Source organism: Miniopterus schreibersii, assembly GCF_964146895.1.
Source record: "Miniopterus schreibersii genome assembly, chromosome: 19".
Classification (NCBI taxonomy): domain Eukaryota; kingdom Metazoa; phylum Chordata; class Mammalia; order Chiroptera; family Miniopteridae; genus Miniopterus; species Miniopterus schreibersii.
In genome coordinates, this window is record NC_138119.1 from 29531897 (window position 1) to 29549518 (window position 17622).

The following is a 17622-nucleotide window of genomic DNA, read 5'->3' on the forward strand; positions in this document are numbered from 1 at the left end:
GCAACTCTTTCTCTGGAGAGAACAAACAGTGGGTAATCCAGTAAGAACTGTCGAGTGCATCCTCCATTCACTCAGTCACTCAGCATGCAGTATTCTAGGTGCAGAAGCGCCAGAGATGAAAAACTAAAAGGAAACAGAATGGCACCCCAGGCAGTGGGAACAGCATAAGCAAAGGTGTTAGGGGGAAATAGTAGGTCCTGTACCTAGAGTGGAGTGTAGATGTGGGTGGTGATAGGTAAGAAAGACTTGTTTGAAAGCTATTTTCAGGAAGCTGTTGCAACATAAGCACAGAAGTTATTTGAAGAACTGCCTTTTAGAAAGTTTATTCTGGAGATGTTGGGAAGGATAAATCAGAAGGGTAAGAAAATCAGAAGGAAAGAGATCAATTAGGAGAGTCCGCATCCATACTTCAGTCAAGAAGGGCAAGGATGGGTTCCAGTGGAGGCAGTGAGCTTCGTGATGGCAGAGTGTGGTAATGCGCCCAGTGGGCCACCAGAAGCAGCTGCTGGGGAGAGGGACGGGGGTAGCAGGAGAAAGAGGGGAAGACATCGTGAAAGAGGAGAGACGTGGACAGTACCGAAGAGCGGTTTCACGTTCTTTATGTTGTTGCCCATCCTGGGCCCCACACTGCTCTGGCTGCTCTGGACAGATACAAAAAAGGGTGAAATGTGGCTGCTTGGTTGCTACAAGGAAGGGACACTGGAGGATTGGCAGGCAGGAGAGATGTTTTGTGACAATTCTTTTCGATCACTTAGACCTTGAACCTGTATCACCTAGTCACAAAAGTAAATCTAATATTAAAAATGGTAGAAGAAAAAAAAGATAAAAAATATGAACAATAAGATGGCAATAAATACATATCTATCAATAATTGAATCTAAAAAATGAAAATAAACAAGGATTCTAATGAACAAAATAAAGCTATTTTCAGGAAGCTGTTACAACATAAGCACAGAAGTTATTTGAAGAATTGCCTTTTAGAAAGTTTATTCTGGAGATGTTGGTCTTTTGGAGTTGGTCCATCCTTTGCCAGTTTTGAGATTCCTGAAAAGCAAATCTTACGTATTAATAGCTTTCAAACAAGTCCTTACCTATCACCACCCACATCTAATGAACTGATGAATAAAGTAGAACCAGAGGCATGGAAACATGGACCAGACTGACAAATCTCAGAGGGAACGGGGCAAGGAGGTGGGAAGAGATTAACCAAAGAATTTATATGCATACATGGACACAGACTATAGGGCGGTGAAGGCCAAGGGTGGGGTAGGATCCGGGTAGAGGGGGCAATGGGGAGAAAGAGAGACAGACATCTGTAATACTCTCAACAATAAGAATAAAATAAATAGTTCCTATCTTTGAGGAATCCAAGTCTTTATTGGGAAGACTGTGCACCCACACCTAATTACATAAAGTTGTAAGACCATTTTAAGAAAATGACAAAACAATGAGTGCTACACAAATTTAAGGAGGGTAAAGATAGACGTGGGTTAAATTTAGTTTATGTATATTGTACCATGTACCTTCCAAGTACATACTCTGTACACAACTGTTAATGTTTAGTAAAATAATGGAAAACACACATCAGATCCCCACTGGCACATTTGGAATATCTGAATCTTGAAAGCCAGAACAGTAAGTTAGAACAAGTTAGTTAACTTGTAAAATTACGTTTTACAGGATGACCAATTTTCTAAACTGAGAGGGTAGGTAGGTGGGATTCCTCAAGGTTATGGTCCTCGTGGCAAGTAAATTCCCAGTGACCTGGCAAATAATGTTTCATTATTTCTTGAACATCTTACATCTTATAAAATAATACATAAGATTTGCTTTTCAGGAATCTCAAAACTGGCACAGGATGGACCAACTCCAAAAGACCAATGAAGATGCTGAAAACTGGGAAAATAAGGCCTGGCAAGCAGAGGCAGAAAACAATACCCTCAAATTAGAACTTATCACTAAAAAGGTTGATGCCCTCAATAGAGAGGTCGAGGAGGTGAGTTTGGGAAAACATGCTTGTAGTACGTATTATATTTGAGAGCTTTGTTTGGCTTTCCATAAATTAAATATATAAACAAACACTTCAATGATTTAAGTATACTGTGAATTGGTGCCTGATAGCTCTTCTTGTACCCACTCTGTTTCTCCTCTAATCTGTTACCTGCCCTACAACTAGAATAATCTTTAGCATGTATTAAAATTAGGAACTATTTCAAACATACCAAAAAACACACAACCAAAACAAAAAACAAGTAATATAAAGGCATGCTTATATCCCCCCTCCCAGACTTAAGGATGCTAACATTTTTCCATATTTACTTCAAGTCTCTATTTAAAGCAGGGATGGGAACCTTTTTTCTACCAAGGGTCATTTGGATATTTATAACATCATTTGAGGGCCATACAAAATTATCGTTGCTATGAAAAAAGTTCCTAGACTTAATGAATTTTGAGTCCCGCCTGCGGTTGCCTTGGCATGGCCAAACCAAATGATTTTTTTATGGCCCAAGGGCCAGACGTTCCCCACCCCTGATTTAAAGAAACAAAACATTACAAGATACAACTTGGCATCCTTTCCCCTTCTGCCTCTCTCCTGCTTGGTGTGTGTAAGGTTCCTGTCCATTGTGGAACTCTTTTGCATATGTTTATACTTTTCTACAAGTCTATTACCCACAGCTGATGTATAAAGTTGTTTTGTGTGCTTTAAGTTTTTAAAAAGTGATAATATACTATAGATACCCATTTGCAGCTTGCATTTTTTGCTCAATATTATAATTTTAAAATTTATTTATTTTGATACAGTGTACATCTAAACAGTTGTATCTATATTAAATTATATAAATATTTCTTTTTAAAATTTATTATTATATAGAAGGAAATTTAATTGTCTTCATTTTTTATAATAAAATGCTGCAACAAACATCCTTTATCATTTCTCCTTGGATATATATTTCTCTAGGTTTATGCCTGGAATAACTGGATCCAAGATATGTGTAATTTTAACTCTGCTCAGTATTGTCAGATTGCTCTCTAAAGTTTTACTCTTCCACCAGAAATACTAATCAATACTTGATATTATCAGACATTAATTTTTTTTCCATACTTTTTTTGTGTGTGTTTCCTTGATTATAAGTGAGGCTCTTTTCATGTCTCTTAGCCATTCAGGATTCCTCTTTTATTAATTTTCTCTAGATTTCTGGAACAAATTTCCTTGAACTCTCCTATTTTTCTATGGAGTTGCTTATCTTTTTCATATTGATTCAAAGGCATTATATATGTATTCTCTGTAATAATCCTTTTAAAGGTTAACAGTTATCTTCTTATCTATGGCTTGTCTTTTCACTGTGCTAGCAGTATAAATAGAAGTTTTATTTTTAAAAAATAGGTTTAATCTTTATTTTTGAAAGTATTACAGATGCACCTCCCTATTTTCGCCCCCCCACTCCACTCCTGCCCCCTCCCCAAGCCTTCCCCACACTATCATTTGTCCGTGGGCTATGCGTGTCATTTTCCCTCACTCCACACACCCCCTCCAAAGCTTTGCACTTAGTGTTCTGACTTGAAAAGACACTTTCCCCAACACACACTGTATATATCTATTCACCTTTCAGATCTCATTCAGGTCAACTGTCATTTCTCAGGAAAACCTTTTCTGACTTCCCTGACTCTCTTAGTTTAGGTCGCTTTTTTTTTTTTTTATACACTTTTTTTTTTCTCTCTAGAAGTAAGTGCTTAATATGTACTAATATATTTACCTGTATGATTATTTGATTGATGCATGACTCCCCCATAGTCTGAAAGTTTTATGAGAGCAGAGACCATTTTGCTTGCCATTGGATATGCATCTAGGCACAATTACTAGAATATAGAATATAGAATATACTCAATAAATATAGAATGAATGGGTAGATGATTGGGTGGGTAAATGGATGGATAGAAAATTATTTAAAGGGTGAGTGAGAAATAGAGTGAGGAAGGAAGGGAAGGAGGAAGGTAGGAGTGAATTGTGACCAAATAATTTATTCCAGGAGCAATTTTTTGAGTGTAAAAGGAGTTGTAAAAGCAGGAAAATGTCTTTATTTGCCTCTCAGCTTTGTTATCTTCACATAATAGCAAATACTTCTTTGTAGGCGACAGTGGACTTACATAAGACTTTTTTGTTTTTTGAAAAAAGAGGGAATTATCTTGAATGTTTGAAAATGTTTATGTAACTTGAATCTCATGTTGCCACTTTAAAAACGTGCTCTCATTTCTCATAATGGGGATGTATTCTTAATTTATGCTTCCCCAGAGTCCTTTTTCCCTGGTTATTAGTAAATGCTCTTTTTACAATGTTATGGTTAATATCAACATGCCTTTCAAGAATTGGAAAATGGGTATTGTGAGTGAAATAGTGGCACATGCTTTGTTTGCCACTTTGTTGTTAAAGAAAACAATAACATTTATATTACAGAATAATTGAAACTGTGACAAATATAGACAGAACTATAGACCAAACATGTATGTATCTCAGCTTTGGGACTGAGACGTTTAAGTGGGAGAAGTTGTTTTCTAAATATAACCAGTTGACCACCTTACTCATAGATTTTATGTAGAGAAATTTGAAACACGAAATTATGTTTCCCAAAGTGTTTTGTACATATACTACTACCTATATCATCTAAAGTTCCTTATGATGTAAGTGTACTATCATTTAAAAATTGCCCCGTTTTGTATTCCATGTCGTCGTTTTTTTCCAAGTTAAAAAACAGTAATTTTGTTTTTGCAGCACTTAGATGCAGAAAGGTCTTACAAGTCCCAGATTTCTACCTTATATAAATCTCTTGTAAAGATGGAAGAGGAGCTTCAGAAGGTTCACTTTGAAAAAGTGTCTGCCCTTGCAGACTTGTCTTCCACAAGGGAACTTTGTATTAAACTTGACTCCAGCAAAGAAATTCTCAGTCAACAGCTGGTTGCTAAAGATCAAGAAATTGAAATGGTATGTAATGCATTAAAAAATTTTTCCCCCTATTTCTATTACTATAAAATTACTACAAGTTCAGAAAAGCAAGTTCTTTGTTTTGTTTCGTTTTGTTTTGCTTTTTGTTAATTCTAACCTGAGGATATTTTTTTCCACTGATTTTTTTGAGAGAGAGTGGAAGGGAGGGGGGGAGAGAGGGAGAGAAACATAGATGTGACAGTGATTTAAGAATATAATTATTCTTCGTTTTCAAGCAAATACATAGCTTAGTTGACACTATCTTTATGCTAGTTTTTCATTTACTTGTTTTGTTTAATTTTTCCCACTAAAATCCCTTTAAAAACTCATTTTAAAGAGAAAAGAAAATTTATTTTATTTAATTCTATTAATCACATTCATATTATTTTATAATTTATTTCCACTGTTTTTCATGTTCATCATTTGAGATGTGAAATCCTTGTTGACATGTCCTTTCAATTCTCTAGAGTAATTTCAATTTTTTGTTCCAGAGTGCAAATAATTTGTAATTGATTTATTGGTGAGTCGCTGTCTCTCTCCATATACTTAGGATTTTCTTTAGCTATCTATATTTTATATATTATTTTAATTCTTGTTCATAAATACATTATTTTTGTCCCTCTCCTTTATGTGATTATTACTAATTCAGATTTATAATAAATCATAAGTATTTTTGTCTACATTACTGATAATATTTCATCCCTTTGTTCTTTTTAATTAAGGCTTTTTCTTTTTTTGATGGTACATTTTTATTGCTGACTAATGTAAGAAGTTTTAATACTGTTTCAATTCTTTCAAATTATGTTACATCTGCTTAAAATATGTAAGGACCTGGTCTAAAGTTGTTTAAAAAGAATTTGTGATGAGAATCTGTACCCATTAGTTTACTTATTTATTTATTTTTTAAATATATCTTTATTGATTTCAGAGAGAGGAAGGGAGAGGGAGAGGGAGAGAGAGACGGAGAGAGAGAAACATCAATGATGGGAGAGTCATTGATCGGCTGCAGCGCGCAACCCGGGCATGTGCCCTGACCGGGAATCGAACCCGGATCTCCTGGATCCTAGGTTGACGCTCAACCGCTGAGCCACGCCCGGCCGGCCCCATTAATTTATTCTTATCTTTATTCCAAATTAAAAATAGAACACTTGATGACAAAAAAACAGCAACAAAACAACAACAACAGCAATGTACATGTGAGAGAGACACATCGGTTGGTTGACTCCCACATAACCCTCCACCCTTTGGGCTGCAGGCCAATGCTCTAACCGCTGAGCCACGCCAGCCAGGGTAGTTCTTTTTTTCTTTTCTTAAATATTACATCAAGCTCTGTCTTTTATCTTTAGATTTTATTTTTTAAGTCCAAGAGATTAATTTGACAGCTGTATTTTAACAATTCAAGTATGTAACAGAAATCTTCCTTTGAGTATTTAATTTGTATTTACATTTGGCCAGAAGAATTATAAATCACATTTACATACCAGTCAGCTAGGAACCACAAGGTTGAGGTTTATCCATCCAAATTATAACTTTAATGACATTCTTTTAAGTTAAATTTATTTACTAATTGGGTTCTTTTAAACTAAAATTCAGTTGATTATATGTGCATGTGCCTGACATTGTGCTTGCCACTGTGACTGTAACGTTCAAAAGGTACAGGCCCCTGCCCTAGCTGGTTTGGCTCAGTGGTTAGAGCATCGGCTCTCGGACTGAAGGGTCCTGGGTTTGATTCTGGCCAAGGGCACATACCTCAGTTGCAGGCTTGGCTGGGGCATGTGTCGGAGGAAACCAATCGATGATTGATATTTCTCTCTCTCCAACTCTCTCTGAGAAGCAATGGAAAAGATTTAAAAAAAAAAAAAAGAAGATACAGGCTCTCTGCCCTCAAGGATCTTTCAGTATTGACGTACAAATAATTTGGGATGAATGTTATACTAATAAGAAATACTCAAGGTTTTAGAGAGGGAGTTCCTATTCAGCCTGTGGATGTCAGGAAGGAGTTCACAAGGAAGTACTAAGGAGCACAGGAAAGATGAGGAAGAGATGTTTCCATTCAGAGGAAGCAACAGCATAGGGACTTTATGGAGGTAAAAGTGAGTAATAAATTCTTGAGCGAATAGTAATTTTCTTTTTTAAAAAATATATCTTTATTGATTTCAGAGAGAGGAAAGGAGAGAGGGAGAGAGATAGAAACATCCATGATGAGAGAGTCATTGATCGGCTGCCTCCTGCACGCCCCCAACTGGGGATCGAGCCCGCAACCCGGGCATGTGCCCCGACCGGGAATCGAACCCCGATCGCCTGGATCCCAGGTCGACGCTCAACCGCTGAGCCATGCCTGGCTGGGCGAATAGTAAGTAATTTTCAATGGCCAGTGTAGCATGCAAGGGTGAAAGTCGCTGAAGATGCATCTGGAGAGATAGATGGAGCCCAAACCCTAAAGGGATATGTATGCAAGTTGCATAGTGCACTTGAAGTATCAACAGATTTTGGTCATGTTTACATTTCTGTTGTCATAAAATCCTATTGAAATTTTAGTTTTGTTAGTCTACTGTTTGTTAGGAGGATATGTTACATTTGAGAATCATGTATCTAGCTGGTTTCTGTAAGAATGCATTGTTATTATTTTAATAATGAAATATATGCCAGTATTGCCAGACTCACCCTTAAGTTATTTTTTATTTCAGCAAGAACATTTTTTTTCAGCAAGAACATTTTAATAATGAACATCTCATGAATAGATAAAACTTCAAGTACTATGTCCTTAATTTTTTCTTTAAAAACACCTTTTACTTGGCATTTTCAAGTAGGAAAAGTAATGCATCTTTTGTAATAACTGAAACATTTATTTTTTAGTTTTCCTTCCCTTCCCTTCCCTTCCCTTCCCTTCCCTTCCCTTCCCTTCCCTTCCCTTCCCTTCCCCCTCCCCCCTCCCCCCTCCCCCCTCCCCCCTCCCCCCTCCCCCCTCCCCCCTCCCTTCCTCCCTTCCTCCCTTCCTCCCTTCCTCCCTTCCTCCCTTCCTCCCTTCCTCCCTTCCTCCCTTCCTTCCTTCCTCCCTTCCTTCCTTCCTTCCTTCCTTCCTTCCTTCCTTCCTTCCTTCGTGTCTCAGTGAAAAATCAGTCAGATATATTTGATTTTCAGTTTCTTGGTTTTCCATTCTTTTACATTGACCTATGTGTCTGTCTCTCTATCAGTACCACACAGTCTTCATAATTGTAGCTAATAAAAAATCTTTAAATCATGTAGACAGAGTTCATCTACTTAATTTTGCTTCTTCAGAATTTTCTTAGCTATTCTAGCCTTTTTGCCTTTCCCATATAAATTTTAGAATAATCTATTTCTTCAAAATATCATGCTGGGATTTTGATAAGAATTGCATTAAACCTGTATATCAATTTGAAAAGAATGGACATCTTTACTATATTGAGGCTTCTAGTCCATGAGCACAGTATGTCTTTAGATATTATTTTATTTTTTAATTGCCTTTGGGTAGTTTTCAGCATGTAAGTTCTATACATATTTTGTTAGATTTACACTTACAAAATACAAAGTAGTATTTTTTTGAGTTACTGTAAATGGTATTCCAATATAAATTTTGCTATCAATGTGTTCATTGACAGAATATAGAAGTACAGTTGATTTTTGAATGCTTATTTTATATCCTGTAACCTTGCCAAACTCATTTATTAGTTGTAGGAATTTTTCTGCAGATTCCTTGAAATTTTATATGTAGACAATTATATATATATTTTTAAAATAAAAAATATTTATTTGAGCTTCCATTATTTTGGGTTTCTGTTAGGGACAAATGCAGCAAAGCCTAGCTGAACTCTCAGACTAATCATAAGGTGATTTCTACTTTGGGATTTTGCTCTATCTTGGGTTTTTTTGGGAATGGAGCACAAATTCAGTCTTCTCTCAGATTCCCTCTAAACATATCTTGAATTTCAGATAACATAGACAATTATATATTTGAAAATAAGGACAGTTTTATTTTATTTTTTTACATCCTGTATACCTTCTTGCTTTTTTCAACTGGTTAGTACTTAATGAATTTTCTGATATGATCAAATAGTTGGAGAAAGTGATACTGTGTGTGTGTGTGTGTGTGTGTGTGTGTGTGTGTATTTGGTAAGAACGATAATATTTCTAATCAAGAAATGTAGCAGGGTGTTAGTTTATAACATAATACAGAAATTTTATGAGTCTCTGATACTCTGTCAGTTAAGCGGATGAGTGGGAATAAGTATGGAAATCTTCCTACTGTGATACAGGTGGAGAATGAATTAGATTATGCTCGTTCTGAAATAGAACTCCTCAGGAGCCAGGTGACAAATGAGAGAATCTCCATGCAGAATCTAGAAGCTTTGCTGGTGGCCAATCAAGACAAAGAATATCAGTCTCAGATAGCACTTCAAGAAAAAGAATCTGAAATTCATCTTCTGAAAGAACACCTTTGTTTGGCAGAAAATAAAATGTGAGTTGGTTAGCGATATAACAAAATCATATTCCTAAAGTCATATTTCAACTAAACAAATAATAGGTTAGTAGAATTTTAAAGCTAGAATTTATACAATTTTATGCATCCATAATTTGCCATTAATTAGACTGAGGACCAGAAATATTTTGATTTGCCTAAGATTTAGTGCTTATTTATATGTTTAGCTAAATTGATTTAAATTTAAGTTTAACCATCTCTGTTGATTATTTCCAATAGAGCTTTGACTATAATAGGATGTCTGGCCTAAAAACATTGCCTTTAGGAAATATTATAATCAGATTAGAAACAAAAACACTTTTGAAATCAGGAGAAGTTTTCTATTTATGGACCCACCTGATATTGCTACCTAGCCTTTCCATTTGTCACACAGTATTTTTTTATGTACTTATAAATACTAAGTACCTGGAAGAAATCCTACATTCACCAAATACTGAAGACTTCCCTTAGAGTTGATGTGGGCTTAATTAATTAATTAATTTTCCTTTTTATTTAATTTATTGGGGTGACACTGGTTAACAAAATTATATGGGTTCCAGGTGCACAATTCTACAACACATGACCTGTACTCTGCATTGTCCGTTCACTACCCCAAGTCAAGTCTTTGTCCATCACCATTTTTCGCCCTCATACCTTCTCCCACCTCCCCCCACCCCAACCACCACTCCCTGGCAATTGCCACACTGTTGTCTGCGTCTATGGGGGCTTCTTCTTTTAGAATCCCTAGCACCACTAGCAGCTTATTACATGACCCTGGCTGGAAGGTTGGGTAGAAATGCCTGCCTGGATAGTGAATGTTCTATTATTAAACTTGGTCACCTTGGGGAATGAGGTGGAGGGAGGCAAAGAGAAGGAGGAGACATCTGTAATACTTTCAACAATAAAGATTAAACCTATTTTAAAAAAGAATACATTGCCAAAATATATTCCTTTTGTCACAATATAATTTTTTCTGTGTGTTGGTCTCCATTTCAGTCTTCATTGGGTAACTGAATATCTTCATATGTGTTGTCATTTGAGTGCAAGTGCATGTTTGTCTGAAAGATTGTTTCATTGTAAAAATATGCACATCTTATTTCCACCAATAAGATCTTTCAGGAAAAAAAATACCTTGGTCACCTCTCACAAAATACTGATGGGGACCCTTTGCCTCTCTTCTTATCTATCTCATCTATAACATTTTTTCATACATTCTCAGCTTTGCTCTCCTGTCTGAGCTTGGGACCTGGGGAAGGATAGGAATCATGATCTCAGCAATCAGCCTCTCATAGGAGCCCCTGACTAAGCAAAGTCTGCAAAGTCAAAGCCAGTTTCCTTCAGAAACTATTTTCAGGTTATGGCAACTGTCACCAAGTCATTCTTTTTAGTCACTGCAGCTGGGCTGTTGTGATACCTTCAACTGGTTCTGCAAAATCCCTTTCTCAAGCTGGCAGGTGGAAATCTACATTAATGAAGTATGCCAGAACTCCCACCTTGAAGGGTACATTCTGTATTAGACTGGCTGATAAGTACTACCACTTAGAATGGTAAACATGATCAACTTTTGTGTTCTTAGCCTCTACGTTTAGATTTCAGCAGTCTATAATGCAGCCTGAAAGCAAGCCAAGAGAGGGTAGAATGTTCTGTACAAGCAGCATTCACCTCTGTCATTACCTTCCCTATGATAGTGTGCCCTGCTACAGGGTTTTTGCAGCATGGTTTAACCCTAAAGAAGATTCTGTGAAATTGAAGAGTTGTGTGTACATGTATATCAAATTTAATTATAAGTATACATAAAACATTTGTTTGATTTAATATATACAACAGACCATACTAGTCATGGTGCCAGCAAATTCCAGTTTTGATTATTTGGTTGTATTACATTGCATATAATATTTCAAAGTACTTTTATAAAAATAATTTGCAGTAAATAGATAATCTGGATAGATAATAAATGATATTACTCCATGTAAACACAGGGAAGCTGATACAGAGAAGGTTTAACTGATTGAATGTGAGTGGCACAGCTTAAGCTTTTCAAGTAGGCTACTTTGTGCATTTACTACATCTAAAATTGGCATATACATTCATGAAAATCACAATATTTTAAGTTTAATCAGCTGTCACTCTTATATTCTTTTACACAGCGCCATCCAGAGTAGAGATGTGGCCCAGTTCAGGAATGTCGTAACACAACTGGAAGCTGATTTAGACATTACCAAAAGACAGCTAGGGACAGAGCGCTTTGAGTGGTAAGTTAATCTCTGTGCAATATTTAGCCTGAGAAGCATTGTTTCTTAGATAACAACAGATTTGCTTATTCTGTGATGGCTAGGTTTTAAAGTATGAATTGAACTTCAGTTTTACCACAGTATTAATAATGTTACTGGATATAAAGTTTAAAAGCTTCTATTTTTAAACTTTTTTGCTTTAGGGAGAGGGCTGTGCAAGAACTTCGCTGCCAGAATTACTCCAGTAATGCTTATCATTTGAGTTCTACAATAAAGCCAAATACAAAATGCCATTCACCAGAACGTGCTCAACATTGATCTCCTGACTGAGGCCTAGATTGATTACTGGAAGAGCGAGTGGTTTAAGGATCCATTCTGTGGGGGCCATGTAGTAATATATACATGAATATTTGAGGGTGTAAGGAAATTCAATAAGTCTATCATAATAGTGCTATTTAAACATGATTAGCTATGTTCATATAAAAATAAAGTATTTTGATAATTAGTTTTATATAAATATTCTAAAGTGAAAGCTCTCTATTTTATATTTTAAATCTGACTTATTAATTTCTACATCAATTTTTATTAAATTTTAATTTTTAAATTAAATTAGCTTATTAACTCTAATTAATAAAATATTGTTTATTTTTTTGTTTGTTCATGTCTTTTATTAACCTATATACAATTATTCATCTTCTGGTTTGTTGAAGCAATAGGTCAGACATTTGCCATAATAATGTTTGTCACAGTGGCTGGCCATAAAAACTCCAGCACCACTTTCATCTGAAGGGCACCCCCGATGATTTACTCCACGTCAGCATAGTTACTCATCTGTTCAGTCCCAGAATGCCTCAAAAATGTTTCAAGATTTCTCACCTATGTAACTACAGTAAGCAGACCAACTTTTTTTTTTTAAAGGATCTGTCTGCACTCTTCCTTCCTATCCCCATATACTGCCTTAAGGCCTGGGCCTTGCGGGCATATAGTTAATTTTTTCTTTCTCTGTGGGTATTGTATGTATACATTAGAAAAAACATTAGATTCATTTGTTTCAATTTGCTTTCATTTTTCATTTTTTCCCTTCCTAGTTTTTCCTTGATTTTATTTAATTTTTGAATTTGTAGATTAATATGCTTTCAAAAGAGACAAAACTCTGCAAAAGCAGTACTTGAAGTATCACTGTCTCCTGTATGCTTTCTATCCCACCCCTCCACTAAAAAGGGCTTTTTTTGTGTGTTATGGTTTCATTTTCAATTTCTAGTGTTACTGCATAGTGACTAGAAAATATTGTTTATAATATTTCTATTTTATGGGAACTACTGATGTGTTCTTTGTACTTTACTACATGATCAATTATTGTGAACATTTCATGTGCACTTAAGAAGATATATTCTTTCTTCTCAGGGTATAGTGTATATATATCTAAAAGATTTACCGTTTAATTTTTCTTTAACTCTTTTATATTGTTGCTTAATTTTTGTCCACTTGATCTGTTTGCTTATCTCCATTTCATTTAGCTCTTCTTCTGGAGAATTCTTTTGTTCTTTCATCTGTGGCTTATTTTTTTGTCTCCCCATTTTGGCTGCCTGGAGCAGGTCTGCCTCAGGCCAGCCTGTAGTATATGGGTCCTTGACTTCATGTAGGAATGATTTGGCAACATGAGTCCAGAGGGATTTGAGAGTGTTTATTAATGCTGGAGACAATGAAACAAAGGAAGAAATTAGGATAGAAGAAACAACAGAAGAGAGCCTAGGCAGTGCTGCTTTAGCTCACTGGGAAGTCAGAGAAAAAGCAGATCTTGGAGACAGGATCAGAGGGTGAAACCAGGTCGAGCTGCCACTGCTGACTGCTCCCCTGGCTGCAAGTCTCTTGGGGACCCTTAGAAATTAAGAAGATATCAAAGTTCATGCCCAGGATGGGGCGTAGGCGTGCTCTAGAGTGAGCCTGCCTTGAGTCTTTGTCCTGAGGGCTTTTTATCCATTTTTTTTTCTACAGGCAAGAATCTTAGGGGAAGGTTTCAGTAGAATATTCATCAGCTTTCCAGGTACATTTTAAAATATGCTGATGCATTAAAATGAGTGTATGGGGAGGTTTGGATAACTCTCTGGTCTGTTTTACTGTTTTTTATCTTAGGTCTGCCTGGCTTTAATGGGGTTTTTGTTATTTGTTCCCCAACTTCATCTGTCCTTGGGTTTAGCTGCACAAATGGCAATAATTTGGTCTTTATTCTCTATTTTCCTAGGTCAGGGTGATTTAAGCTATGTATTCTCTGGTTAGGGAGCAGGTTATAAACCGTTTGCTCTCAAGTGTCCTTGGTTAGGGAAGATGAGGTCTTGCAGTTCACAAGCTGGCTGCAAGCTGTCCAAACTGTTTGCCCTTGTTTAATTTTCTTGCCTCAGCTTCCCTATTCCACTTGCCCAGAGATTTTCCTAGCTTCTTACTATCCTGCTACACTGTCAGTCTCTCTGTGGCCTCCACTTTAGGTCCTTGGTTATGAGGGTGCTCTCCAGCTACTCTTCAGTTGATTATTCAGGATGGTTTCTCTGTATTTTAGTTGTAATTACAGTTTGGTTCTTGGTGAGTGTCAGTGTAGCTTCCACTCAGTCCTCCGCCATCTTGGAATCCAGTCTTGCTGCTTTTAACATTATCTGTCTTAAACTTTGTCATCGTAATTATGACATGTCTTGGTGTGGACTTCTTTGGATTCATCTTTTTTGGGTCTCTCTGTACTTCCTGGATTTTTATGTCTATATCCTTGGACACGATAGGAAAGTTTTTAGTCATTATTTCTTTTTTTTTAAACTATGTAATTTATTTATTTATCCTCACCTGAGGATATGTTTATTGATTTTGAGAGAGAGAGAAAAAAAGAAACATCGATGCGAGAGAGAAACATCGATAGGTTGCCTCCTGAACATTCTCCTACTGGATATCGAACCTGCAACTTCCAACCAACTGAGCCACCCAGCCAGGGCTCAGTCTTTATTTCCTCAAGTAGGTTTTCATTCTTTGTTCTCTTTCTTCTCTGGTTCTCCTATGATGTGAATGTTGGTATGCTTGATGTTGTCCCAGAGGTCCTTTACACTTTCCTTTTCCAGAACTCTCTCCTTTTGCTTTTCCATTTGGGTGTTTTCTGTTACCTTGTCTTCCAGATTACTCATGCAGTCCTCTGCTTCATCTAATCTGCTGTTTATTCCCTGTGATGTATTCTTTATTTTCGTTATTGTATTTTGACTTTTTTTTGTTTTATGTCATTTTTAAATGTTTTCCATTGGTTGGTGTTCTGAGTTAATCTATTCTTTTCCTAACCTTATTGAGCATCCTTATAACCAGTGTTTTAAACTCTGTATCTGCTAGATTGTATGTCTCCATTTCCTTTATTTCTTTTTCTGAAATTTTGTCTTTTTCTTTTATTTGGGATCACGTTTCTTTGTCTCCTCATTTTGGTTGACTCCCTGTGTATGTTTATGTATTAGATAGGTCTACTACATCATCTTGTCTTGGCAGACTGGACTTATGCAATAGGTGTCCTGTGAACACCAATGGTGTAGCCTCCTTTATATCCTAAATGAGGTGCTCCAGGGGGGTCCTTTGTGTGGGTTGTGTGTGCTTGCTTGTTGTAGTTGAGCATTGATTGTTCTTGGCATATTTGTGGGTGGGGTTAATGCTCAGGCTAACTGGCTATGAGGGCTGGCCATGAGTATAGTGGACAAACTGATGTGTGTGGGTTGACCCCATGGGACAGAATTTACTTTAGTGGGGTCTGGTGCAAAACAAGTCTGCCCTTTGGATATGTCATTTGTGGAGATGGTTGGATGGTGCCCTGGTGTCCTTGAATATGACCACCGGGTGTGTGGATTTTGTAGCCTCTTGGGAAGTATTCTGGCACTGACAAAAGTCAGCTGCTGCTTGTGCTGGGCTTAGGCCACCTGGTGGTAGCTACAGAGTGATCTGCGGTTGAGTGCTATTTGTGCTGGGTGCTTCAGAGAGGGTATGCTATGAACTGAGACAGACTGCCTCTTGTGCCAGGCTTGTGACTCTTTGTTTGGCACCACTATGTGAGCTGAGGCCAGCCACCACTTTTGTTCAACTTGTGACCACTTAATTGCAGCTACGTTCCAAGCCATGCATGGCCACCACTTATGCCAGACTTGGGGCCACCTCAAGGGAGTTACAATGCAAGTTGAGATCAGTCACAACTTCTGTTTGGGCTTGGGGCAGCCTGGCAATAGAGATGAGCACACGGAGGCCTATCACTGATTGTTTGGGGTTTGTGGAAATTGGAGAGATTTTAGGAAAGTCCGTACCACAAGCTGAGATAGACTGCTTGTGTGAAGCAGCTACTAGGTGATACTTTGGCTAGCATGTGTGCTGGGTGGTACAGGGCCTTAGGGAATCACTGGGGCATGGTGAACAGTGATACCCAGGTTAATAAAGAGCTCCCATTTGGTGCCTGCCTGCAACTGCCTGGCTGTTTGGGAGGAGTTCAACAAAACAACAATGGCATCTGCCAGCACTTCTATCCCTGACCCCTGCCTCTCCTGTCCTCAACCTGTAGCTAGTCAATTTAGTTCATTCCCATTTTTCCTTGGCACTTTTGAGCTGATGTTCCTGTACTGGGATCCTTAGCCAGTGAGTTTGTGAGCAAGCTCATCTGTTTATAGTCCCTTTAAGACCTATAGTCCCAGGCCTCCCACAGCCCTCTGTCTCAATGGGACTTCATAATCCCTGCTATTATTCATAGCTAGATATTATGGGGAGCCCTCTTCCTGGTACTGGTCCCTCAGACTGAAGCATTTGGCGTGGAGCTGAGACAACTCAATCCTTAGAGCAGACCTCTGGGGCTAAAATATCCCTCTTGATTGTCAATTGCCACCCTGTGGATGTGGGACCTGCCAGTTCAGCATCTCTGCCCCTTCTACCAGTGTTGACATGGCTGCTTCTTTATATCCTTTATGTACTCCCTCTTTTTTTAAAAAATACTTTTTATTGACTTACTTAGAGAGAATAAGAGACAGCAGAAACAGATGTGAAAGTGAAACATCTATCCCCTGCCCATGCATGCCCCCTACTGGGGATTGAGCCCACTACCTGGTCATGTGCCCTGACCAGAAATCAAACCAGCAACCTTTTGGTGCACAGGACGATGTGCAACCAACTAAGCCATACTGGCCAGGGCTATGTACTCTCTTGAGGGTGGTTATGTCCTTTACGGGAATTCTGTTCAGCTAGTTTTCAGGTGGTTCTCAAGGATGGCTATTGTATAATTTAATTGTAATTTTGGTGTGATCATGGCAGGAGGTGAGCAGAGTTTATTTATTCTACCATCTTGACTGGAAGTCAGGTTGAGGCTTTTAAAATAGGTAAATACATCCCTTTCACAGAAAGACTTTTTATATTCAGCTTCCTCTGCACTGTGCCCGAGGGGATTAGCCACAGCCAGCTGGCTGAGACCTTTAAGAACTATCTCTCAGTTCCCTATAGCCTTGTGAATCTCATGGACATAAGCCCCACTGCTTTCAAAGCTAGATGTTTAGGGGCCCCATCTCTCAGGTGCAGGACTTAAAAGATGGGGTGCCAGATGTGAAGCTCAAACACTGCACTCCTCAGGGAGAAGTTCAGAGATGTGAGTTCCCACCTGACTGTGGGTCCCAGTGCCATGGGTGGGATGTGTGGAGAGATTGTGTCTCATGCTCTCCTACCCATTTCAAGTGGGTTTTTCTCCACCTAATGTGTAGAAGTTGGTCTCCCAGTTTTTGGATCTCTTTCAGAAGTAACTGTTGTGGGTGTAGCTGTAGATTTGGTGTGTTGCAGAGGAGGTTAGTTTAGGATCCTCCTATGTCATCATCTTGAACTGGATGTTCAGCTTACAAGACCCAGTAAAGGGTAGTAGAGGGAGTTTTATTGCACTTCTTAAGGAACCTTTAAGCATTTTG

General features: G+C 37.8%; 1 protein-coding gene across 1 annotated transcript in view; it reads left to right on the plus strand.

The window, feature by feature from the left end:
* The window catches only part of LOC308548765 (testis-specific gene 10 protein-like), a 56006-nt gene extending 43669 nt beyond the window's left edge, over nucleotides 1-12337 (plus strand). Inside the window, exons 16-20 of the mRNA XM_081120818.1 lie at nucleotides 1838-1996; nucleotides 4769-4978; nucleotides 9253-9455; nucleotides 11603-11707; nucleotides 11890-12337. Coding sequence (XP_080976944.1) covers nucleotides 1838-1996; nucleotides 4769-4978; nucleotides 9253-9455; nucleotides 11603-11707; nucleotides 11890-12004 — 792 coding nt within the window. The 3' untranslated portion in view covers nucleotides 12005-12337. The remainder of the gene's footprint in view (nucleotides 1-1837; nucleotides 1997-4768; nucleotides 4979-9252; nucleotides 9456-11602; nucleotides 11708-11889) is intronic.
* The last annotated feature ends 5285 nt before the right edge of the window (nucleotides 12338-17622 follow it).